Source organism: Salvelinus alpinus, chromosome 32, assembly GCF_045679555.1.
Source record: "Salvelinus alpinus chromosome 32, SLU_Salpinus.1, whole genome shotgun sequence".
NCBI lineage: Eukaryota > Metazoa > Chordata > Actinopteri > Salmoniformes > Salmonidae > Salvelinus > Salvelinus alpinus.
Genome location: NC_092117.1, coordinates 25,034,031 through 25,060,007, shown reverse-complemented (window position 1 = coordinate 25,060,007; position 25,977 = coordinate 25,034,031). Strand labels below are relative to the sequence as shown.

At 40.6% G+C, this 25,977-nt stretch overlaps 1 protein-coding gene across 4 annotated transcripts in view; it reads right to left on the bottom strand.

Annotated features, from left to right (window-relative positions):
* acoxl (acyl-CoA oxidase-like) overlaps window positions 1-25,977 on the bottom strand; it is a 47,207-nt gene that overhangs the window by 17,395 nt on the left and 3,835 nt on the right. For 3 of the 4 annotated variants that reach the window (XM_071380093.1, XM_071380092.1, XM_071380094.1), the window contains 7 exons: window positions 9,340-9,456; window positions 8,645-8,798; window positions 6,303-6,392; window positions 4,676-4,785; window positions 3,268-3,379; window positions 2,946-3,033; window positions 1,071-1,141 (listed from right to left, as the gene is read on the bottom strand). In XM_071380093.1, coding sequence (XP_071236194.1) covers window positions 1,071-1,141; window positions 2,946-3,033; window positions 3,268-3,379; window positions 4,676-4,785; window positions 6,303-6,392; window positions 8,645-8,798; window positions 9,340-9,456 — 742 coding nt within the window. Of the gene's footprint in view, window positions 1-1,070; window positions 1,142-2,945; window positions 3,034-3,267; window positions 3,380-4,675; window positions 4,786-4,818; window positions 5,379-6,302; window positions 6,393-8,644; window positions 8,799-9,339; window positions 9,457-25,977 lie in introns of those variants that run through there. The other variant, XM_071380095.1, reaches the window with a different exon arrangement.

The window sequence follows — 25,977 nt, the reverse complement described above, 5'->3', positions numbered from 1 at the left end:
ATTCAAGGTACACTTAACTAGCATGGCTACCACAGCATTCTTCAGCGACACACCATTGCATTTGGTTTGTGCCTAGTGGGACTATCATTTGTTTTTCAATAGGACAATGACCCAACACACCTCCAGGCTGTGTAAGGGCTATTTGACCAAGAAAGAGAGTGATGGAGTGCTGCATTAGATGACCTGGCCTCCACAATCACCCGACCTCAACCCAATTGAGATGGTTTGGGATGAGTTGCACCGCAGAGTGAAGGAAAAGCAGCCAACAAGTGCTTAGCATATGTGGGAACTCCTTCAAGACTGTTGGAAAAGCATTCCAGGTGAAGCTGATTGAGTGAATGCCAATAGTGTGCAAAGCTATCATCAAGGCAAATGGTGGCTACTTTGACGAATCTAAAATATATTTTGATTTGCTTCACACTTTTTTGGTTACTACATGATTCCATATGTGTTATTTCATAGATTTGTAGAAAATAGTACAAATAAAGAAAAACCCTTGAATGAGTAGGTGTGTCCAATCTTTTGACTGGTACTGTATTTCTGCCGAGACGCGCTTTTAAATGGATAGTCGTGGGCTCAATGACTGGAAGGCTATGGGAACAGCTAGCATTTCTTTGCACTAACGCTGGTAGCAATACACCCCCCTTCGCTACCCTTGCCACCACTAAATTCCTAGGGGAAACACTGATGGTACAGTAATGCAGAAAATGTATACAAATAAAAATTCTACTGCATAGGGTATTAAGTGAGAATGTTACTGTTCTCTCAACATGTTTTTTACGAGGACAAGTAAGAATTATAGGAAACAGATCATTTTAAGACTTTTGCATTCTCAAATTGTATTCTTCGTAAAAACACAAAATGTGAACGGGACAGGTGTGATTAGGTTATACAGTAGGTTCATATGAGGACTTATCACATTATTACCTTGTAAGGAACTCATGAAACGTGTTCAACGTGTTGTTTCTGAGAACTTTCCATAGGACCTAACTGATGACTCAAAAGCAGAGCTTATGGTTTCCTATTGAACGGTGAGAGACAGAAGAGTGGAAAACTGGTTTCACACATACCTTCGTTAGCAAGGTGTGGTCTTCTTCGACTGGGCACTCTTGAACGGCCAGAGCAAACTGCTCCAGAGTTACTATGGAAACAAACAAAAAAACAGTGAGTCTAAGCAAACAGTGCTATTACCCAGCTAGGCAGTGGGTCACTATTGTTCAGCCTCAATGCAGTGACAGTCACACAGAACAATATTTAATGGAAATGTAATGAAATATTGGGTTCTCTTTTACTGTTCGTTGCTTTGCCTTACTGTAATACAAAACAGGATACCATATGCACATAATGAATTATAGTCAGTAGATAATGAATAAGAATGTGATGATCGACTAAATAAATCTTAACAATTTATGAACAATAAACACCCTTAAGAAAGTGCTGAGGAAAACACATGTTGCACCCACAAAAGTATCTGAATATGAATCTTGTGTAAATAACATAGAACTGAATCCCTGTTCAGAATCAATATGTGTCGGTCGGCCAATTGTGGTGGGGAAACCTACACCTACACCCACATTATTAGAGGACCATGACATCTAGTCATAGTGATACTAGGTATACGCACTAACCCACGTCAAGGCCATCACACTGTGCTACTGCACCACCAAGAGACAACTACTATGCAACTTCACTGCAATTTAGGAAACTTTTTTTCAAGTCCTGTCAAAACTGTAGGGCAAAGGCATTATATTGCTAAGGAATGGAATATGACAACAAAACCCTTTCACTCTGTGGGTGCCTCTATGTATCAGTCAGCCTCCAGACCGCTCTTAGCTTTCAAACATCAGACACCTTTGTGCTCTTTAGTACCTTGCGGCTGGTTAAGGTTGTAAGACTGCTTGTGTGTGTGTGTGCCCGTGTGTGTGCCTGTGAGTTTGTGAGTTTGTGTGTGCCTGGGAGTTTGTGTTTGCTTGTGTGTGTGTGTGTGTGTGTGTGTGTGTGTGTGTGTGTGTGTGTGTGTGTGTGTGTGTGTGTGTGTGTGTGTGTGTGTGTGTGTGTGTGTGTGTGTGTGTGTGTGTGTGGGATGAAAGTGAGAGAAGGGAAAGGTTATGGTCTTTAAGAGACAGTGGTGTCTTTACATAGACCCACTAGTTCAAAACACAAACACACAAACCCCTACACTTATGCACACAGTTTTAGTACACAAATACAGATTCTGCTATCTTACTTTTCGTACGTAATGACCACTATATGCGTTCATCTACTTAACGCCAAGGAGAGTTACAAAAATGCACATATGATTCAACTAATCAAATCGTATTTGTCACATACACGTGTTTAGCAGATGTTATTGCGGGTGTAGCGAAATGTTTGTGTTTCTAGCTCCAACAGTGCAGTAATATCTAAACTAATCAACTAGTCTCGATGCGCAGCTGAATCATATGTTAATGCTAGGCCGGAGGAAAAAGCCTGCACAGTGCACACCCTGTAACTCTCCAGGACCAGGGTAGGCTGTAGTCTACCCAACCAGTAACTCTCAAGAACCAGGGTAGGCTGTAGTCTACCCAACCGGTAACTCTCCAGGACCAGGGTAGGCTGTAGTCTACCCAACCGGTAACTCTCAAGAACCAGGGTAGGCTGTAGTCTACCCAACCGGTAACTCTCCAGGACCAGGGTAGGCTGTAGTCTACCCAACCGGTAACTCTCCAGGACCAGGGTAGGCTGTAGTCTACCCAACCAGTAACTCTCAAGAACCAGGGTAGGCTGTAGTCTACCCAACCGGTAACTCTCCAGGACCAGGGTAGGCTGTAGTCTACCCAACCGGTAACTCTCCAGGACCAGGGTAGGCTGTAGTCTACCCAACCGGTAACTCTCCAGGACCAGGGTAGGCTGTAGTCTACCCACCTGTAACTCTCCAGGACCAGGGTAGGCTGTAGTCTACCCACCTCTGTGTATGTGTGCTAAGGCCAGGCCGGTCACATGATGAAGACAGGAGTTCCAGGCATCAAAGAACTCCTCTCTTTTCTTCTCTACCTGCAGGAGACAATGGACAGAGCAATACAAGGCTTCATTAAGAGTTCATAAAGTCTTGATCAAACTTTTCCAAAATCAACTGTGAATCAATTTACACCTAGCTGTATCAACATCAAACAGACGTTTGACAATCTGGTGCTAAATAGTAAATTCATGCCTTTAACATTTCTGTTGTTGGACTTCTCTTATTGTAGTCAATGCCTTTAGATGAGATGGACTGGGTGATGGACTGACCTTGTTGTAGAGTCTGGTTGCTAGGCTGCGCTGTAGAACCCTCTCCCTATAGGACACTGCTTTTAGCAGGAAACTCAGGTCCCCCACCGTATCCACATTGAAGCCAAGGAAACTACCGAAGATGGACATGAACAACATTATCAACCTGAACAAATTCTATCATTGCACAATTCTATAGACATGAGGAAAGGGGGCAGTTAGTGTACTATTTTAGTGTACTAAAGCACTCACACACACACTTCCACAAGTGGGTACAAGCAAGACTATTCTCTCATTAAGGACTTTTTAGATACATTGTTTTCATTGTATAGTATGTTCAAGCAAATAGGCAGAATAAACAGCATTGGACAAATAACAATTGCATCATCAGTGCACATCCAACACATTTTCACATGATGTTCAGTAAAAACAAAGCAAAAAACAAATGAGAAAATAAACCCTAAATTAAACCCACCCCATCCACCCACCCAAGTGACCGGTTTGATTTAACTCCTTATAGCAAGAGACCTTTCAATTTCAGCGGCGTTTGACCACATCGTTAAGGTTCTTTCATTAACGACTTCTAATAACTTTCAAGATGGTCTCATAACCAGCCAAGCACAGGGATTGTGTAAAAGTTGTACACACTAAAACGGACATGACACCTAGTGTGAAGACATCTCACCAGATAGTGGAAAACCACACTACCATAGTAGCAGTGTTCAAAATGAAAGGGGGACTCTATTCTGGGAAACTGTAGCATCTTAAAAGAACATATATCTTAATGTTCCACTTCACAATAAGATAAAAGCGTTTGTGTGATAGCTTGTGAGAAAAGAGATGTGGTTTCCCCTACTAGGAAATATGAGAATATACAAAAAATATTGAGAATACATGTGAATAAATTAGGTATTTGAGAGGAGTTAAGAGTGTGGACAAATGTCTGGGTTTTTCTGTCGTATAGAAGACTAAATTCGAAATTCTAGAGGTTTATGGGTGTTTAGCGAGTCTAAAACTGTCCCCATGAGCAAGAAATAGCTCACGTGAATGTACTTATTTGACGCACAAGGAATAGAAGACAGTGGCATAAAAAGCAGTGTACTGTATACAATTTGAACCCATTTCCTAAAGTATAAAAATAAATAATAAAAATAAATAATAAATATGAATAATTAATGGTTTTGTCACATACACTGGATAGGTACAGTGAAATGTGTTGTTTTATAGGGTCAGCCATAGTAGTACAGCGCCCCTGGAGAAAATGAGGGTTAAGTTCCTTGCTCAAGGGCAAATCGATAGATTTTTCAACTTGGGTATTTGAACCTGGGACCTTTCATTTACTGGCCTAACGCTTTAACCGCTAGGATACCTGCCACCTTCAATATATGACCCTCTAATGACCTTGTGGCGTTGAGTGGCGTTCACTGACCTGGTTCTGAGCCTGTCAGACACTGAGCTCGTCCAGGTTTTGATGAGTCCGCCCATCACACTGTTTCCCAGCTGCCTGGTGAACTGGGTCATGAGCTCCTTTACCACCACCTGGGACAGGTCAGAGGTCAAAGGTTGAGTGCTTGAATGCTGAGTTGTCAAACATGCAAACCTCTGTTATACTAGTACAGTTACATGTATTTAAGAATGGGGACAATGGTGGATGATCAGGATTTATATTGGATAAATGTATAGATATCCTGCTTGTCAACATTCATTGTGAAAAACAAGGCTGGGGAAGCTAAACTGAACTGAAGCGGTCTATAGCTAGCACCAAGACATATTTTAACCGCTCATACAGTAGCATAACCAGTCTTTCAATGTAGAGCTGGATGTTAATTGCCCTCTCATGATAGGTGAAACACTCGCAATGTCATAAATGGGCAAATCCACTTTTGGAACTGTAAAAGAGAGATCCTATACAATCTGGCACACCCTTCATGTTTCAATTTGGGTAAAATGTCAGTTTGGGTCAGCTGTGGTCTTCTTCATGCTTTCAGGTCAGTAGTAAACTGATTAAATGTGGTCGGGGACTGTCATCTTCCTTAGGGGTGCAGTGGGGATACTGGTGGTGGAGGGTTGAGTTGAGTTCAGCTGGCAGAGCCTCCTCTCTCCTTGTGACTGCAGTCCAGACAGACAGACACCTTAGTTGCCATAAAAATGTAATTATGTTTGACTTGGCACTGTGTTTGACTTCAAGTTCCCACTCCGATCCTTCCCACTGCAATTTTTCACACTTCACTTTCCTATACATCTTACCTTTGATGTATATGAAGCAAAATAAAATAGTGACTATACTGTACAACAATATCGAAATGATAAGAACATATGATTGCACGACAGTTGGTCTGACACAAAACCACCTTCATGTTCAGTCACACCCTTGTAAATACATTCTGTCAACCAAATTAACCACCTGTCTACAGAAATATCATTCTCCATAATTAAATCAAACTGGGACAATGATTTTACTATCCACTTGATGGTTTATGAATATTTCCCGGGGTCTGCAAATAATATTTGTTTATTATGAGCTATTCTGATTTCTGAGTCTCCCTCAACAGCACTGTATCTGAATGGTGACCTTGTCCTATTATCTCAGAGTTCAGAGAGTCGTGTGTGTGTGTGTGTGTGTGTAGTACGCTCATCACTTGCTTTGTAGTTCCACTACACTCGCAAACAAGGAGAAATCCCCCTCATCCCCAATAAGCCAAAAATAATAATATCCAATTGTGTGAAAACACATACTACTGAAATTCTCTCAAAGCACAATTCCTTTATCAAGTTGCAGGGGCTCCACTCTAGAAAATGTCAGTATATAGTTTTTGCCAAAACTAAGATTCATCTGACTGTTTTGAGAAATAAAGGCAGTCTCTGTGAGCTCTATCAACTTGTCTGTCTAGTAGCCATGGTTAGTATACAGTAAATGTGAAAATCACATTACCAGTTTAAAACATTTCACATCAAAAGTGTGATGAACAGCAAAACAACATCATATAGCACTTAAAGTTTTAGAGAAGATGTGAGTAAAATATTGAAGAGGACATTGCCCTCTTTGGTTCTTTTACCTGTAACATGACGACGTTGTCCCCTTCAAATGTGACAAAGACATCAGAGTCACACTTCAGAGCAGGGATTCGGTTCTCCATCATAAAACCCTAACAAAGGGCAGAACCCAGAGAAACACGTCATCCACCGATATAAAGACACACCTAATTTATATACAGTAGTAATGGGTTTCACATTCACATGTCCAATTCATGTACCTAAATTAAATTAAATGAGTGGTCAACAACCCTGGTCCTAAAATGCACAGACTATGTAGGCTTCCATTCCAATGCAGCACTAGAACACCCAATTCCACAAATCATGGTACAGGGACCAGCAAGATTGTCAACTAATATGTCGACCAATTAAATAATAGATCAACACTAGTTGGTTATTTTACATGAAGAAAAAGTGTGTGACTTGCTTCAGCTCTTTGAAAGTATTTTCTGGTAGTGGAAGAAGTTTAAAATGTATTACTTAAGTGAAGCGGTGAAATATTGTCAAAGTTAAATATATTAAAATATCTGGTCTGATTACTTTGATAGACTACTATATCAACAGTATTAATTTGGAGTGTGGGGCAGTTGGATCACATATTTCATCACAAATAAGATTACTGCACTTTTATGCACATTCTTACTAGAAAACCACAGTATATGACAGCTGTAATAATTACTCATAAGGAATTAGAAAAGTTTTGGGCTATTATTGGGGAGAGAAATAGGATGGTGCCTCTAGTTGAAGAAGTTTAGACTTTTTTTTTGCTATAGTAACCTCCCGTCAACCATACATTTATTTCATAACCAAATTATAAAGCTGTTAAAAGAAAGTTATGACTGGATGGATTGCTCAATAAATAGGATGTATAAATAAATGGATAGATACATAAAGTAAGGACACAGAATTAAATGTGTTGTTGTGTTGTTGTATGTGTCGAATTGCTATGCTTTATCTTGGCCAGGTCGCAGTTGCAAATGAGAACTTGTTCTCAACTAGCCTACCTGGTTAAATAAAAAAATAACTAATGGATGGAGGAATGATGGGATAAATGCAAAGATAAAGGAAGTCATGGAATTTGGATGAATGGACATTTTCAGTATAATGAGAGTTGTGAATGTGTTGTGCAAGTCAGTATGTCTTGCTTTACACCACACAAAGAATGTTTGAAATCAAAACAAAGGCGTCTCCAATCCTACTTCCGTGTCCTAGTCAAGGAATTTTAGAAAATTCCTTGGTTCTAGAAGACATTTTTGTTCCTACTTCAGACTTGAATAACAGAGAAGTAGACGAAAATGTCTTACCCTCCAACTTTTTGTCTAACTTGTTGGGAAAGTGGTAAAAATGTCAGTTGTTTCTAAAATGTTAGAAGAAATGTTGTTGATGAGGTTACTTAAAGAGCTGTAACGTTTGATCGGTACCAGATCATTCAGTTCTGATTTCAGATTTGAACAGCAGAGAAGTAGAGGAAGATTCCACACGCTCTAACTTTTTGTCTAAGTTGTTGGGAAAGTGGTCAAAGTAGCTGATTTGTGTCAAAAGTGACATTGTTTATAGTGAATAGAATAGAATGTTGAGAGTGGTAATGTCACAATGGGACCTTAAAAATGCTGAGGAAATCCAATGAAAGTGGATGGATGACAAAAAAAAAGGACAAAGTGTAAAAGATATCAAAAAGTTGTATGCAAGCACACTATTCCAGACCAGTCTACACGTTTTAAAGTTAAAACAGCGTTTCTAGTTTAAACGGTGTAGGAGGAGTCGCGTTGTAAAGAATAATAATAAACTATAAGTCAGAAATCATTCTTACAATATCTAAAGAATATTATGACTTGAGAAATGGAGACTCAAAGATGTTAATTGTTTCATAAATAATTTTTAAAAACTATTTCAAAACAGCTTCACTTTTGAAAGCAGTGAAATAAACAGGTAAAAGTCAGACAGTGTCACTACAAAGTGCGGTCTGTGTAGGATCAGACACTCAAGAGATGCGAGCACTCCCACATGACAAGGTGCAGCGTTGTGGTTTCCCAAGTTGCCCTTAGATCACCTCAACGAGAAACACTCAAACCTATTCATCACAGCATTAGGGACTTATTACAATGAAACTTTCCCCTACCACAGCAGTATTACATCAACTGAAAGAGTAGACAGAAATGACCTCCAAGAACCCTCTGCACTCTACATGGACAGTGGCATCCAAAAACAAGATCCAGAACTAGACAATGGACCTGGGTCTTTAAATGAAAGAAACATGGTTAGCAGATGACTGGGGAGTAGTGGTATTTTAAATAGGATTGGAATAATGTACACATGTATGCACGCAGGCATGCACACCCACAAGCAAACGCGCACACACACACACCATGCCCCCGGTGCACTCGCGGCACTCTTGAAGGCAGGCGAGGTTCTCCCAGGTACTGTAGGCTTTGAGTCCAGCAACCAGAGCCTGGAGAGAACTATTGTTCTGTAGAACCTCTCCTTTGCACAGAGCATGGTCCATCATACATGCTGCAAACCTGAAACACACACACACACACACACACAATGGACACATAACATAAGAAATTAGAACACATTCCTAGTATGATGTTCTATAATTATAATACCATATAATTGTGAGGGGCATAACTTCAAAAGAAAAAGGAGAGAATCTGTACAGACAAAACACTAACAGACAGAACACTGACACTACAATGCATCATCATAGTGACAAGACTGTCATTTACTGGCATTAGATACAACTGCTCTTTTCACCACTATGTCAGTTAACATCAAACCCATCAGCATGTGGGGGAAATAACACTGTTTAAGAGTAGTGTTTCCCTTTATATATCCCAGCGTAGGGCCATGAGAGTAGGGGCAGTTTCAAGTGATGTTTGACTACAGTTCTCTCTGATATTGACGTGTGTAGAGCAAAAAAACCCTGAAGAAGCCCATAAGCCGAAACGCATAGGTTTTACTTTTTGCAATAAAGAAGCATTTTTATTTATTAATTCCATTGTCAAGCAAGGTAGCGGCAGCGATCCCTTTACACTATAGAGGAAGTGCTAACATTACCTGGTGGTGAAGGTGAGAGCCAGAGCTGCAGCCAGGTGAGGCATCAGTCTGAGGTACTGGGTCTGGTGTTCAATGATCTTCACCTCCTGCTGGTCCTTAGGCCCAAACTGACGCCGACTGGAGGGAGATAGAGAGGAGGGAAAGAGAGAGAGGAGGGAAAGAGAGAGGAGGGAGAGAGAGAGAGAGGAGGGAAAGAGAGAGAGGAGGGAAAGAGAGAGGAGGGAGAGAGAGAGAGAGGAGGGAAAGAGAGAGAGGAGGGAAAGAGAGAGAGGAGGGAAAGAGAGAGAGGAGGGAAAGAGAGGGAGGAAAATGTGTGAGAGAAGGGGAGAGTAGAGCGTGAAAGAGACTTACATTTTGTGTGTGTGTATGTGTATGCTTGTGTGTGTGTGTGTGTGTGTGTGTGTGTGTGTGTGTGTGTGTGCGCACGCATTTGTTGTACTGTGAATATGTACAGTGCCTTCAGAAAGTATTTATAACACATTGACATATTCCACATTTAGTTGTGTTACAGCCTGAATTAAAAATTGATTGAATAGTTTTTTTCTCTCACCCATCTACATACAATACATACAGTTTAAGTCGGAAGTTTATATACACGTAGGTTGGAGTCATTAAAACTCGCTTTTCAACAACTACACAAATTTCTTTTTAACAAACTATAGTTTTGGCAAGTCGGTTAGGACATCTACTTAGTGCATGACACAAGTCATTTTTCCAACAATTGTTTACAGACAGATTGTTTCACTTATAATTCACTGTATCACAATTCCAGTGGGTCAGAAGCTTACATACACTAAGTTGACTGTGCCTTTAAACAGCTTGGAAAATTCCAGAAAATGATGCCATGGCTTTAGAAGCTTCTGATAGGCTAATTGACATAATTTGAGTCAATTGGAGGTGTACCTGAGGATGTATTTCAAGGCTGGTTCATCCTTGTGAGCAATTTCCAAATGCCTGAGGGTACCACGTTCATCTGTACAAATAATAGTACGCAAGTATAAACACCATGGGACCACGCAGCCGTCATACCGCTCAGGAAGGAGACGCATTCTGTCTCCTAGAGATGAACGTACTTTAGTGCGAAAAGTGCAAATCAATCCCAGAACAACAGCAAAGGACCTTGTGAAGATGCTGGAGGAAACAGGTACAACAGTATCTATATACACAGTAAAACGAGTCCTATATCGACATAACCTGAAAGGCCACTGCTCCAAAACCGCCATAAAAAAGCCAGACTACGGTTTGCAACTGCACATGGGGACAAAGATTGTACTTTTTGGAGAAATGTCCTCTGGTCTGATGAAACAAAAATAGAACGGTTTGGCCATAATGACCATCGTTATGTTTGGAGGAAAAAGGGAGAGGCTTGCAAGCCGAAGAACACCATCCCAACCATGAAGCACGGGGGTAGCAGCATCATGTTGTGGGAGTGCTTTGCAGCAGGAGGGACTGGTGCACTTCACAAAATAGAGAGCATCATGAGGCAGGAAAATGATGTGGATATATTGAAGCAACATCTCAAGACATCAGTCAGGAAGTTAAAGCTTGGTCGCAAATGGGTCTCCCAAATGGACAATGACCCCAAGCATACTTCCAAAGTTGTGGCAAAACGGCTTAAGGACAACAAAGTCAAGGTATTGGAGTGCCCATCACAAAGCCATGACCTCAATCCTATAGAAAATGTGTGGGCAGAACTGAAAATGCGTGTGCGAACAAGGAGGCCTACAAACCTGACTCAGTCACACCAGCTCTGTCAGGAGGAATGGGCCAAAATTCACCCAACTTATTGTGGGAAGCTTGTGGAAGGCTACCCGAAACGTTTGACCCAAGTTAAACAATTTAAAGGCAATGCTACCAAATACTAATTGAATGTATGTAAACTTATGACCCACTGGGAATGTGATGAAAGAAATAAAAGCTGAAATAAATAAATCATTCTCTGTACTATTATTCTGATATTTCACATTCTTAAAATCCTAACTGATCCTAATCCTAACTGATCCTAACTGACCTAAAACAGGGAGGTTTTACTGGGATTAAATGTCAGGAATTGTGAAAACCTGAGTTTAAATGTATTTGGCTAAGGCGTATGTAAACTTCTGACTTCAACTGTACATATATATATACATACATACATACATACATACATACATACATACATACATACATTATTACATACATACATACATACATACATACATACATACATACATACATACATACATACATACATACATACAGTGGGGAGAACAAGTATTTGATACACTGCCAATTTTGCAGGTTTTCCTACTTACAAAGCATGTAGAGGTCTGTCATTTGTATCATAGGTACACTTCAACTGTGAGAGACGGAATCTAAAACAAAAATCCAGAAAATCACATTGTATGATTTTTAAATAATTAATTTTCATTTTATTGCATGACATAAGTATTTGATCACCTACCAACCAGTAAGAATTCCGGCTCTCACAGACCTGTTAGTTTTTCTTTAAGAAGCCCTCCTGTTCTCCACTCATTACCTGTATTAACTGCACCTGTTTGAACTCGTTACCTGTATAAAAGACACCTGTCCACACACTCAATCAAACAGATTCCAACCTCTCCACAATGGCCAAGACCAGAGAGCTGTGTAAGGACATCAGGGATAAAATTGTAGACCTGCACAAGGCTGGGATGGGCTACAGGACAATAGGCAAGCAGCTTGGTGAGAAGGAAACAACTGTTGGCGCAATTATTAGAAAATGGAAGAAGTTCAAGATGACGGTCAATCACCCTCGGTCTGGGGCTCCATGCAAGATTTCACCTCGTGGGGCATCAATGATCATGAGGAAGGTGAGGGATCAGCCCAGAACTACACGGCAGGACCTGGTCAATGACCTGAAGAGAGCTGGGACCACAGTCTCAAAGAAAACCATTAGTAACACACTACGCCGTCATGGATTAAAATCCTGCAGCGCACGCAAGGTCCCCCTGCTTAAGCCAGTGCATGTCCAGGCCCGTCTGAAGTTTGCCAATGACCATCTGGATGATCCAGAGGAGGAATGGGAGAAGGTCATGTGGTCTGATGAGACAAAAATAGAGCTTTTTGGTCTAACTCCACTCGCCGTGTTTGGAGGAAGAAGAAGTATGAGTACAACCCCAAGAACACCATCCCAACCGTGAAGCATGGAGGTGGAAACATCATTCTTTGGGGATGCTTTTCTGCAAAGGGGACAGGACGACTGCACCGTATTGAGGGGAGGATGGATGGGGCCATGTATCGCGAGATCTTGGCCAACAACCTCCTTCCCTCAGTAAGAGCATTGAAGATGGGTCGTGGCTGGGTCTTCCAGCATGACAACGACACGAAGCACACAGCCATGGCAACTAAGGAGTGGCTCCGTAAGAAGCATCTCAAGGTCCTGGAGTGGCCTAGCCAGTCTCCAGACCTGAACCCAATAGAAAATCTTTGGAGGGAGCTGAAAGTCCGTATTGCCCAGCGACAGCCCCGAAACCTGAAGGATCTGGAGAAGATCTGTAGGGAGGAGTGGGCCAAAATCCCTGCTGCAGTGTGTGCAAACCTAGTCAAGAACTACAGGAAACGTATGATCTCTGTAATTGCAAACAAAGGTTTCTGTACCAAATATTAAGTTCTGCTTTTCTGATGTATCAAATACTTATGTCATGCAATAAAATGCAAATTAATTACTTAAAAATCATACAATGTGATTTTCTGGATTTTTGTTTTAGATTCCGTCTCTCATAGTTGAAGTGTACCTATGATAAAAATTACAGACCTCTACATGCTTTGTAAGTAGGAAAACCTGCAAAATCGGCAGTGTATCAAATACTTGTTCTCCCCACTGTACATACATACATACATACATACATACATACATACATACATACATACATACATACATACATACATACATACATACAGTGGGGCAAAAAAGTATTTAGTCAGCCACCAATTGTGCAGGTTTTCCCACTTAAAAAGATGAGAGAGGCCTGTAATTTTCATCATAGGTACACTTCAACTATGACAGACAAAATTAGAAAAAAAATCCAGAAAATCACATTGTAGGATTTTTTATGAATTTATTTGCAAATTATGGTGGAAAATAAGTATTTGGTCACCTACAAACAAGCAAGATATCTGGCTCTCACAGACCTGTAACTTCTTCTTTAAGAGGCTCCTCTGTCCTCCACTCGTTACCTGTATTAATGGCTCCTGTTTGAACTTGTTATCAGTATAAAAGACACCTGTCCACAACCTCAAACAGTCAAACTCCAAACTCCACTATGGCCAAGACCAAAGAGCTGTCAAAGGACACCAGAAACAAAATTGTAGACCTGCACCAGGCTGGCAAGACTGAATCTGCAATAGGTAAGCAGCTTGGTTTGAAGAAATCAACTGTGGGAGCAATTATTAGGAAATGGAAGACATACAAGACCACTGATAATCTCCCTCGATCTGGGGCTCCACGCAAGATCTCACCCCGTGGGGTCAAAATGATCACAAGAACGGTGAGCAAAAATCCCAGAACCACACGGGGGGACCTAGTGAATGACCTGCAGAGAGCTGGGACCAAAGTAACAAAGCCTACCATCAGTAACACACTACGCCGCCAGGGACTCAAATCCTGCAGTGCCAGACGTGTCCCCCTGCTTAAGCCAGTACATTTCCAGGCCCGTCTGAAGTTTGCTAGAGAGCATTTGGATGATCCAGAAGAAGATTGGGAGAATGTCATATGGTCAGATGAAGCCAAAATAGAACTTTTTGGTAAAAACTCAACTCGTCGTGTTTGGAGGACAAAGAATGCTGAGTTGCATCCAAAGAACACCATACCTACTGTGAAGCATGGGGGTGGAAACATCATGCTTTGGGGCTGTTTTTCTGCAAAGGGACCAGGACGACTGATCCGTGTAAAGGAAAGAATGAATGGGGCCATGTATCGTGAGATTTTGAGTGAAAACCTCCTTCCATCAGCAAGGGCATTGAAGATGAAACGTGGCTGGGTCTTTCAGCATGACAATGATCCCAAACACACCACCCGGGCAACGAAGGAGTGGCTTCGTAAGAAGCATTTCAAGGTCCTGGAGTGGCCTAGCCAGTCTCCAGATCTCAACCCCATAGAAAATCTTTGGAGGGAGTTGAAAGTCCGTGTTGCCCAGCAACAGCCCCAAAACATCACTGCTCTAGAGGAGATCTGCATGGAGGAATGGGCCAAAATACCAGCAACAGTGTGTGAAAACCTTGTGAAGACTTACAGAAAACGTTTGACCTCTGTTATATACCCTTTGTTGGCAATGACAAAGTATTGAGATAAACTTTTGTTATTGACCAAATACTTATTTTCCACCATAATTTGCAAATAAATTCATAAAAAATCCTACAATGTGATTTTCTGGATTTTTTTTCTAATTTTGTCTGTCATAGTTGAAGTGTACCTATGATGAAAATTACAGGCCTCTCTCATCTTTTTAAGTGGGAGAACTTGTACAATTGGTGGCTGACTAAATACTTTTTTGCCCCACTGTACATACATACATACATAACAATACCCCATAATGACAAAGTGAAAACAAGTTTTTAGAAATGTTTGCAAATGTATTGAAAATGCAGAAATATCAAATGTACGTATTAAGTAAGTAAGTAAGTAAGTATTCACACTCCTGAAACACCTTCGGCAGCGATTACAACGGTAAGTCTCTAAGACCTTTCCACACCTGGATTGTGCAACATTTGCCCATTATTCTTTTCAAAATTCTTCAAGCATGGTCAAATTGGTTGATGATCATTGCTCGACAACCATTTTCAGGTCTTGTCATAGATTTTCAAGTAGATGTAAGTCAAAACTGTAACATAGTCACTCAGGAACATTCACGGTCTTCTTGGTAAGCAACTCCAGTGTAGATTTGGCTTTATGTTTTAGGTTATTGACCTGATGAAAGGTTTATGAAACAGGCTTGCCTCTATGATTTTCTATTTCTTTTTTATCCTGAAAAACTCCCAAGTCCTTAACAATTACAAGCATACCCATAACATGATGCAGCCACCACTATGCTTGAACATATGGAGAGTGGGGAAAGGGGGATACCTAGTCAGTTGTACAACTGAATGCCTTCAACTTAAATGTGTCTTCTGCATTTAACCCAACCCCTCTGTATCAGAGAGGTGCGGGGGGGCTGCCTTAAATTGACATCCACGTCTTCAGCGGGGATTTGATCCAGCAACCTTTCGGTTACTGGCCCAACGTTCTAACCACTAGGCTACCTGCTGCCCAGCGGTACTGTTGAATTGGATTTGCCCCAAACATAACAATTTGTATTCAGGACAAAAAGTGCCTTTAGTGCCTTGTTGCAAACAGGATGCATGTTTTCAAATATTTTTATTCGGTACAGGCTTCCTTCTTTTCAGTCTGTGAGTTAGGTTAGTATTGTGGAGTAATTACAATGTTATTGATCCATCCAAAACACTTTTATCATGGCAACTGGTTTGATATATTCACCTCTGAAGGTAAATAATGTACTTACATTCAGTAATCTTGCTCTGATTTGTCATCCTGAGGGTCCCAGAGATAAAATGTAACATAGTTTTGTTTGATCAAATACATTTTTATATTCAAATGTAGGAACTGGGGTCTACAGTTTGACCCCACTGCTGTCTCTGGCTCCACACCCACCCAGCCATCTTGATGTGTGAAAGTTAGTGTATTTTCCTGAGGGAAGCTAATGATTCATCATGTATAACATTCCTGGGAGTGTGTAAACTTAAATGTTTATTTGCCATAGCAGTTTTGTATATTCTCTATAGTTATATACTTGAAAATGTATACATTTCCCAATTCGGCACATTAGGGCAAACTCCTGGCAGACTTGATGTAATTATTCACTGGATCAGTCTATAACTTTGCACACAAACTGCTGCCATCTTGTGAACAAAATCTAAATTACACCTAGAGTCCTCTCTCAATGTATGGCCTTTCTCTTGCATTTCAAAGATGGAACAAAAAAAATAGAAAACGCTTTTTTTTTTTTTTCTTGTATTATCTTTTACCAGATCTGATGTGTTATATTCTCCTAAATTAATTTTACATTTCCACAAACTTCAAAGCGTTTCCTGAGCTACAGGCAGTTAGATTTGGGTATGTAATTTTAGGCATAAATTGAAAGTAACTGTCAGATCCTTAAGATGTTTTAAATTCTTAAACTTTTTTAAAGTCATCATTGGCCTCCCTGAGCAATTTCCTTCCTCTCCGGCAACTGAGTTAGGCAGGACGCCTGTATCTTTGTAGTGATTGGGTGTATTTATACATCATCCAAAGTGTAAACAATAACTTCACCATGCTCAAAGGGATATTCCATTTCTGATTTTTTTTTTTTTACCCTTCTACCAATAGGTGCCCTTCTTTGCAAGGCATTGGAAAACCTCCCTGGTCTTTGTGGGTGAATCTGTGTTTTAAATTCATTGCTTTTCATTTTTAATTAATTGGAAACATTTTAATAAAACATTATTTCACTTTGACATTATGGAGTATTGTGTGTAGGCCATGGACCTAACATCTAAATGTAAACTATTTTAAATTCAGGCTGTAACACAACAAAACGTGGAAAAAGTCAATCGGTGTGAATACTTTCTGAAGGCACTGTATGTGCTGATGTGGTGGAACATTAGTTTTGCGGAGTGTATGTTGAGTGTTGAGATGTGGTCACCGTCACACACATGCCTTGTTGTGCACCTGTTGCTCTGGAAGCATTACAAAGTTTATCTCTGAGTATATCTGCACAGGTGTCTCAGTGGGGAGAGTGGGGGAGGATGGGGGGCAGACGAAGGCGATGGATGGTGGTATAGACTGGTTTAGGGGGTACAAGTGAGTTTCAAAGAGATTGCAGGAAAAATGTAGATGCTGCAGTCTCAAAGGGATGGATGGCACTGTTATCATTCCTACTCTGATTTCTAGACAGAGGAGCAAAATATACTAACTTTGATGACATCAGTTCACTAACCGAGATACTGTAAAGTTAATGTGATGTGACACTCCGATATACTTCAGCTGTATGGTTTAAGTTATACACTCTAACTGTGTGATTGACAGTCCCATGTTACTAAATAATGTGTTAACCAAAAAGATCACACGGATGTTTCTACTATGTCAAGGTTTGTCCCCTGCCAGACCACAGAAGAGCGCACACCTGGGTGTTTACACAGAGGGGAAGTCCTCACAGATGATGATCCCACAACCTCTCCTCAATGTATAGTAGACTCAACTCTGAAAACAAAGCTAACAGTGGTTACACAATGTACTGTTCAAACACAGCTAACACTAATTGTATGGGGTTAGCGGTGTTCTCTTTAATGCTAGTCACTGACAACACGACCATCATTACTCTCACTACCAAGACCACTAGCCCCACTTCAAGTTCCTAAAGGTTTTACTATGCGTGTTGGTGGTGCATTGGAGGGTTTGGTGGGGGAGGGGGACAGGACGTGTGTCACAAAACAGGAAACGTGTCCTCCATGTGCAGTAGTCTGCATCGGTATTGTGATTACCTCCCTCCCTCTTTCTATCTCTCTCTCTCTGTGTGGGGGTGATTTTTGGGGATGCCAACCACAGAGAAAACCCTCCCCTTTCCGCCAACCCACGCTCTCGCCCCCACATTGGAAACTTTAGCAGAACACACGCAACCCACACGTGAGGATGCACAAAAAACAGATATGGAAAAACAAGAGACTCCCTCAATAGGGCTGTCAAAAGAATGTGTGTTCTCGGAGGTAAACTAAATAATGCTCAATATCTATTGTTGTTTTCTTCCCATATTGAGCCGTTTGTTCTTTTGTTGATATTCAGAAGCATTTTAAACATAATAGGAATTGAATGGAGTTGAGTCAGCTTTGAATGGAAAAAATAACCATCTACATAATTTATTACATTGATTATGGGATGAGTTGGTGTGGAGCTAGTCTCGTGTTGCCATACCTCCAAAATCACGTCGTTGTCACGCCTCACTTGGTGGTTTGGAGAATTTCATATTGCAAAAACTGTTTGAATGGTCCGCTTGCACCCAACGACAAGGTTTTGATTGGATGTTACATTTCAAGGACCCTCCCCCCACACTCCCGTAGAAGGGCTGCTGTGTGTTATGTGTGTCACTGTTTTCCGTCCGGGTAGGACACATTTTGTATAAAAGTAAGTTTCAAGTGCTCGTTTTCAAGTCATCAAGTGTGGCCGACAGTCTGCGATTTATATTTATTGAAATTGAAAGTGAATTATGCTGGTAAAGTCAAACGTCACAACACGTTCTACATCGCTCTGGTGACAAACACTTTTTGGCTCGTCTCCATTCATCCAGATAAATACCGGAAGGCACCCAAAAACACGGAGGAAGTGGGAGAACCTATTCAAGTAAGTAAATACATTTTTTTTAATGTAAAAAAGCTATGTATTATTAACTAGCTAGCTGGCTATAGTAGGCCACTTTGTAGGCTAACTCAGCTGAGCTGCTAGTAAGGTATCTAATTGACTTTACAAACTGTTTAGCTAATTTAATTAAATGTCATCAGCTAGCTAACTTCCTTTCAGCTAGCTATCTTGATGTAATCATTGTAAATTAAAAACACAGTCTCCAAATGCATTTGGAGATAACAGTCATGGAAGAGGGTGAAATTGCAGCTCCAGCTGTCAGTAAAGGTAGAGCGTAGGTATTGATCAGTTCAGTGAAGTATGGAATGGGAGAGTTCTGATAGCGGCCTGTGCGTGTCACGGGAGTGTTCGGTTTGTGGCAGTTGCGGGTTGCCTGTCCAGTAATCTTCTGTCTCGAAAGTGTCTGTTTCTGTGTTGTATGCTCAAATTAACATTTCCTTTTTGTCTAGTTGTAAGATCTCCCATGTGTTTTATTTGATTGGTGGGTGGGGACAGGACGTGTGTCACAAAACAGGAAACGTGTCCTCCATGTGCAGTAGTCTGCATCGGTATTGTGATTACCTCCCTCCCTCTTTCTATTTCTCTCTCTCTCTGTGTGGGGGTGATTTGGGGTGATTTTTGGGGATGCCAACCACAGAGAAAACCCTCCCCTTTCCGCCAACCCAAGCTCTCGCCCCCACATTGGAAACTTTAGCAGAACACACGCAACTCACACGTGAGGATGCACAAAAAACAGATATGGAAAAACAAGAGACTCCCTCAATAGGGCTGTCAAAAGAATGTGTGTTCTCGGAGGTAAACTAAATAATGCTCAATATCTATTGTTGTTTTCTTCCCATATTGAGCCGTTTGTTCTTTTGTTGATATTCAGAAGCATTTTAAACATAATAGGAATTGAATGGAGTTGAGTCAGCTTTGAATGGAAAAAATAACCATCTACGTCGTTGTCACGCCTCACTTGAAGGTCTGGAGAATTTCATATTGCAAAAACTGTTTGAATGGTCCGCTTGCACCCAACGACAAGGTTTTGATTGGATGTTACATTTCAAGAACCCTCCCCCCACACTCCCGTAGAAGGGCTGCTGTGTGTTATGTGTGTCACTGTTTTCCATCCGGGTAGGACACATTTTGTATAAAAGTAGGTTTCAAGTGCTCGTTTTCAAGTCATTAAGTGTGGCCGACAGTCTGCAATTTATATTTACTGAAAGTGAATTACGCTAAAGTCAAACGTCACAACACGTTCTACACCGCTCTGGTGACAAACACTCAAAAGTGTCTGTTTCTGTGTTGTATGCTCAAATTAACATTTCCTTTTTGTCTAGTTGTAAGATCTCCCATGTGTTTTATTTAATTGTTACTCTTTTTCAGAATATCAACTATGTGAGTCCATTTTCCAGCTTATCATATGGCATGCATCGCCAATGCAGCCATAGGCCTACAATAGGATGGCATTACTGGCCTTATGGGAATCTGTAATCTGAAGCAGAGAATAGCTAAATTCACACATTTACATGTTGAGCTATATGTTCTCAATTTAAAATGATACCAGTAGACAATGTATATGAGGAAAACCATTTACCCGATTTTGTAGATTCCTTTTAAAGTGCTGACATACATTTTTTTGGGGGAAATTAGGCTATAGGAAATGAACATTACAGGTAACATATGAGACTAATTTTATTTAACTTATGTTGCTCATACAGCACTAATCTGGTGAGCACCTTTGGAGCTCCGCCCAAGCGTGGGGGTGATTTTTGGGGATGCCAATTACAGAGAAAAACCTCCCCTTCCCCCCCACCCACACTCTCGCCCCCACATTGGAAACTTTAGCAGACAACACGCAACCCACACATGAGGATGCACAAAAAACAACAACAGATACGGAAAAACAAGAGACTCCCTCAATAGGGCTGTCAAAAGAATGTGTGTTTTCTGAGGTAAACAAAATAATGCTCAATATCTATTGTTGTTTTCTTTCCATATTGAGCTGTTTGTTATTTTGTTGACATTCAGAAGCATTTTACACATAATAGGAATTGAATGGTGTTGGGTCAGCTCTGAATGGAAAAAATAACCATCTACAGTGCATTCAGAAAGTATTCAGACTCCTTGACTTTTTCCACATTTTGTAACGTTACAGCCTTATTCTAAAATGGATTAAATTGTTCCCCCCCCTCATCAATCTACACACAATAACCCATAATGACAAAGCAAAAACAGTTTGAGAAACTTTTGCAAATGGATTAAAAAAAAGGAAATAATCACATTTACATAAGTATTCAGACCCGTTACTCAGTAATTTGTTGAAGCACCTTTGGCACCGATTACAGCCTCGAGTCTTCTTGGGTTTGACCCTACACGCTTGGCACACCTGTATTTGGGGAGTTTCTCCCATTCTTCTCTGCAGATCCTATCAAGCTCTGTCGGGCTGGATATTTCAGGTCTCTCCAGAGTTGTTCAATCGGGTTCAAGTCCGGGCTCTAGCTGGGCCACTCAAGGACATTCAGAGACTTGTCCCGAAGCCACTCCTGTGTTGTCTTGGATGTGTGCTTAGGGTTGTTGTCCTGTTCGAAGGTGATCCTTCGCCCCAGTCTAAGGCCCTGAGCACTCTGGAGCAGGTTTTCATCAAGGATCTCTCTGTAATTTGCTCCGTTCATCTTCCCCTCGATCCTGACTAGTCTCCCAGTCCCTGTCGCTAAAAAGCATCCCGACAGCACCATGCTTCACTGTAGGGATGGTCCCAGTTGTCCACAGAGGAACTCTGCCAGAGTGACCATCGGGTTCTTGGGTCACCTCCCTGACCAAGGCCCTTCTCCCCTGATTGCTCAGTTTGGCCGGGCGGCCAGCTCTAGGAAGAGTCTTGGTGGTTCCAAACTTCTTCCATTTAAGAATGATGGAAGCCACTGTGTTCTTGGGGAACTTCAGTGCTGCAGAAATGTTTTGGTACCCTTTGCCAGATCTCTGCCTCGACACAATCCTGTCTCGGAGCTCTATGGACAATTCCTTCGACCTCATGGCTTGGTTTTTGCTCTGACATGCATTGTCAACTGTGGGACCTTATATAGACAGGTCTGTGCCTTTTCAAATCATGTCCAATCAATTTAATTTACCACAGGTGGACTCCAATCAAGTTGTAGAAACATCTCAAGGATGATCAATGGAAACAGGATGCACCTGAGCTCAATTTAGATTCTCATAGCAAAGGATCTGAATACTTATGTAAATAAGGTATTTCTGTTTTACATTTTTTATAAATTTGCTAATATTTCTAAAACCCTGTTTTTGCTTTGTCATTATGGGGTATTGTGTGTAGATTGATACGGGAAAATAATTTAATACATTTTAGAATAAGGCTATAACCTAACAAAATGTGGAAAAAGTGAAGGGGTCTGAATACTTTCTGAATGCATTGTAGATAACAGTCATGGAAGAGGGTGAAATTGCAGCTCCAGCTATAAGTAAAGGTAGAGCGTAGGCATTGATCAGTTCAGTGAAGTATGGAATGGGAGAGTTCTGATAGCGGCCTGTGCGTGTCACGGGAGAGTTCGGTTTGTGGCAGTTGCGGGTTGCCCATCCAGTAATCTGCTGTCTCGAAAGTGTCTGTTTCTGTGTTGTATGCTCAAATTAACATTTCCTTTTTGTCTAGTTGTAAGATCTCCCATGTGTTTTATTTAATTGTTACTCTTTTTCAGAATATCAACTATGTGAGTCCATTTTCCAGCTTATCATATGGCATGCATCGCCAATGCAGCCATAGGCCTACAATATGATGGCATTACTGGCCTTATGGGAATCTGTCATCTGAAGCAGAGAATAGCTAAATTCACACATTTACATGTTGAGCTAGCTATATGTTCTCAATTTAAAATGATACCAGTATGACAATGTATACGAGGAAAACCATTTACCAGATTTTTTGGTTTGATGTGTTGCGAGGCGTCACTGATTTACACTGGATTCCGATCCCTCGGAAAACCCAAAATGGTTCTCCAGTAGATTAAGAAAGGTTCATCCTTTGTTTAAAAATTGCCTTTTTACAGACTACAACTTCTCATTTCCGACTAATTGAAAAGGAATTTTGTTTAAAGTGTCGCCCTTTCTTAAAACAAGCCATACAAAACTGGTTACAATGTCAGTTTTATCCTCCAGAATAGATAATAACAAATATCACATAAATGTTATGGTTAAACTCAAAATATACTGACTAATAAAAAAACTATTATTTATTGAAATTGTTTTTTAAATTGTATTATATCTATTAATGATATTATGAATATAAATCGGTGGAGTTGTCACATATGCAGTTATCGAAAATATATGGGAATGTCTGCTCAATCCAAATTTACAACCAATTGATTGCAGCATTATCACAAAAATGGAGGAGGCAAGCGGAAAAGAGAGAAGGTAGGGAACTTGTTTGCCTGCCATATATAAAAGATACAAATTGAACTAGAAGGAATTGGCATATATAGAAAAATCTACCAGTTTCATCGTAGGACAAAAATGTTGACAGCTGCGCCATACAGGTTGCAAAATAAATGGGAAGAGATTTTCGATGTACCGATTCCATGGCACATAGTTTATGAACTGGTACAAGAAAACAACACTTGATTCAAGACTTCGAGTTTTTCAATTTAAATTATTATGCAAAATTCTTGCCACCAACAGAATCTCACACAACAATCTCAGCTCTGTAGCTTTTGCTGCATAGAGACAGAATCACTAGATCATTTATTCTGGTATTGCCCCTATGTAGCTGGTCTCTGGTCACAGGTATGTTTTAAAAAAATCACAACATTCACTTAAAATTAACCTTACAAATAGCAGTGTTGGGCAATTTGGAAAGCCATAGTCAGTCAATAAATAATATAATAATATTCGTAGAAAAGGTTTTCATCTTTAGCTCACAATTTGTGGATACTATACGATTAGAAAGGTTCAAAATGTATGTAAAACATCACAGCACAAATAAAAAATATATGGCACATGGAAACCAAACGAGGGTGGTCTATGGTGATAGGTGGGATGGTCTGAGAGTGGCTGAGGGTTGGGATTAAAGAGCTTATGTTTGGTAATGTACTATTGTTATGTGATTGCTTTATATAAAAGTATGTATGCAAAATGTGTATGTAAAATGTACAGTACATGTCAAAATGTTGGACACAGCTACTCATTCAAGGGTTTTGCTTTATTTTTTACACATTTTCTACATTGTACACCAAAATACATCAAAACTATGAAATTACACACATGGAATCATGTAGTAACCAAAAAGAAGTGTTAAACAAATCAAAATATATTTGACAAGTAGCCACCCTTTGTCTTGACAGCTTTGTACACTCTTGGCATTCTATCAACCAGCTTCATAAGGTAGTCACCTGGAATGCATTTCAATTAACAGGTGTGCCTTGTTAAAAGTCAATTTGTGGAATTTCTTTCCTTCTTAATGCGTTTGAGCCAATAGGTTGTGTTGTGACAAGGTAGGGGTGGTATACAGAAGATAGCCCTATTTGGTAAAATACCAAGTCCATATTATGGCAAGAACATCTCAAATAAGCAAAGAGAAATGAAAGTCCATCATTACTTTAAGACGTGAAGGTCAGTCAATCCAGAACACTTCAAGATTTTTGAAAGTTTCTTCAACTGCAGTCGCAAAAACCATCAAGCGCTATGATGAAACTGGCTCTCATGAGGATAGCCACAGGAAAGGAAGACCCAGAGTTACCACTGCTGCAGAGGATAAGTTCATTAGAGTTACCAGCCTCAGAAATTGCAGCCCAAATAAATGCTTCACACAGTTCAAGTAACAGACACATCTCAACATCAACTGTTCAGAGGAGACTGCGTGAATCAGGCTTTCATGGTCGAATTGCTACAAAGAAACCACTACTAAAGGACACCAATAAGAAGAAGAGACTTACTTGGGCCAAGAAACACAAGCAATGGACATTAGACTGGTGGAAATCTGTCCTTTGGTCTGATTAGTCCAAATATGAGATTTTTGGTTCCAACCGTGTCTTTGTGAGATGCAGAGTAGGTGAACGGATGATCTCACATGTGTGGTTCCCACCGTGAAGCATGGAGGAGGTGTGATGGTGCTTTTCTGGTGACACTGGCTGTGATTTATTTAGAATTCAAGGCACACTTAACCAGCATGGCTACCACAGCATTCTACAGTGATACGCCATCCCATCTGGTTTGCGCTTAGTGGGATCTATCATTTGTTTTTCAATAGGACAATGACCCAACACACCACCAGGCTGTGTAAGGGCTATTTGGCCAAGAAGGAGTGATGGAGTGCTGCATCAGATGACTTGGCCTTCACAATCACCCAACCTCAACCCAATTAAGATGGTTTGGGATGAGTTGGACTGCAGAGTGAAAGAAAAGCAGCGAACAAGTGCTCATCATATGTGGGAACTCCTTCAAGACTGTTGGAAAAGCATTCCAGGTAAAGCTCGTTGAGAGAATGCCAAGAGTGTACAAAGCTGTCAAAGGCAACAGGTGGCTACTTTGAGGAATCTATCATCTAAAATATATTTTGATTTGTTTAACACTTTTTTGGTTACTACATGATTCCATATGTGTTAGTTCATAGTGTTGATGTCTTCACTATTATTCTACAATGTAGAAAATAGTAAAAAAAATAAAGAAAAACCCTCGGATGGGTTCAACAAAATAATAATAATAATAATGAGGTTCTTTTCATTATATTTAACTTATGTTGCTCATACGGCACTAATCTGGTGAGCACCTTTGGAGCTCCACCCAAGCAAGGCATTTGATTGGTTTGATGTGTTGCGAGGCGTCACCGATTTCACCGGGTTCCGATCCGTCTTTAGCTGATTTCTGCAATGGAACTTCCCCAGGCTTACTGTTTACGGAAGCCTGGTTCGCGACGAGGCTAGCGTGGAGCTAACCCATCACTTCTATCGGCTTTATGTAAACGTTCCACATTATGAAAAGTGCTATTGTGCATGAGCAGGAATACAAAAGACTACCACTAGAATGACTGTCAGAACCTTTTCAGTTGAAATACAACGAAGAAAATCATATAATTCCGATCTCAATCACATCCATTGCATATGTGCATACATGCATTTGTCAAATGAAATGTAAAAGCAACTCATTTTAAGTTAATGTGGGATGTATGGGAGCGTCAGAAGTGCACTGGGGCGGCAGGTAGCCTAGAGGTTAAAATGTTGCTGGTTCGAATCTCCAAGCCGACTAGA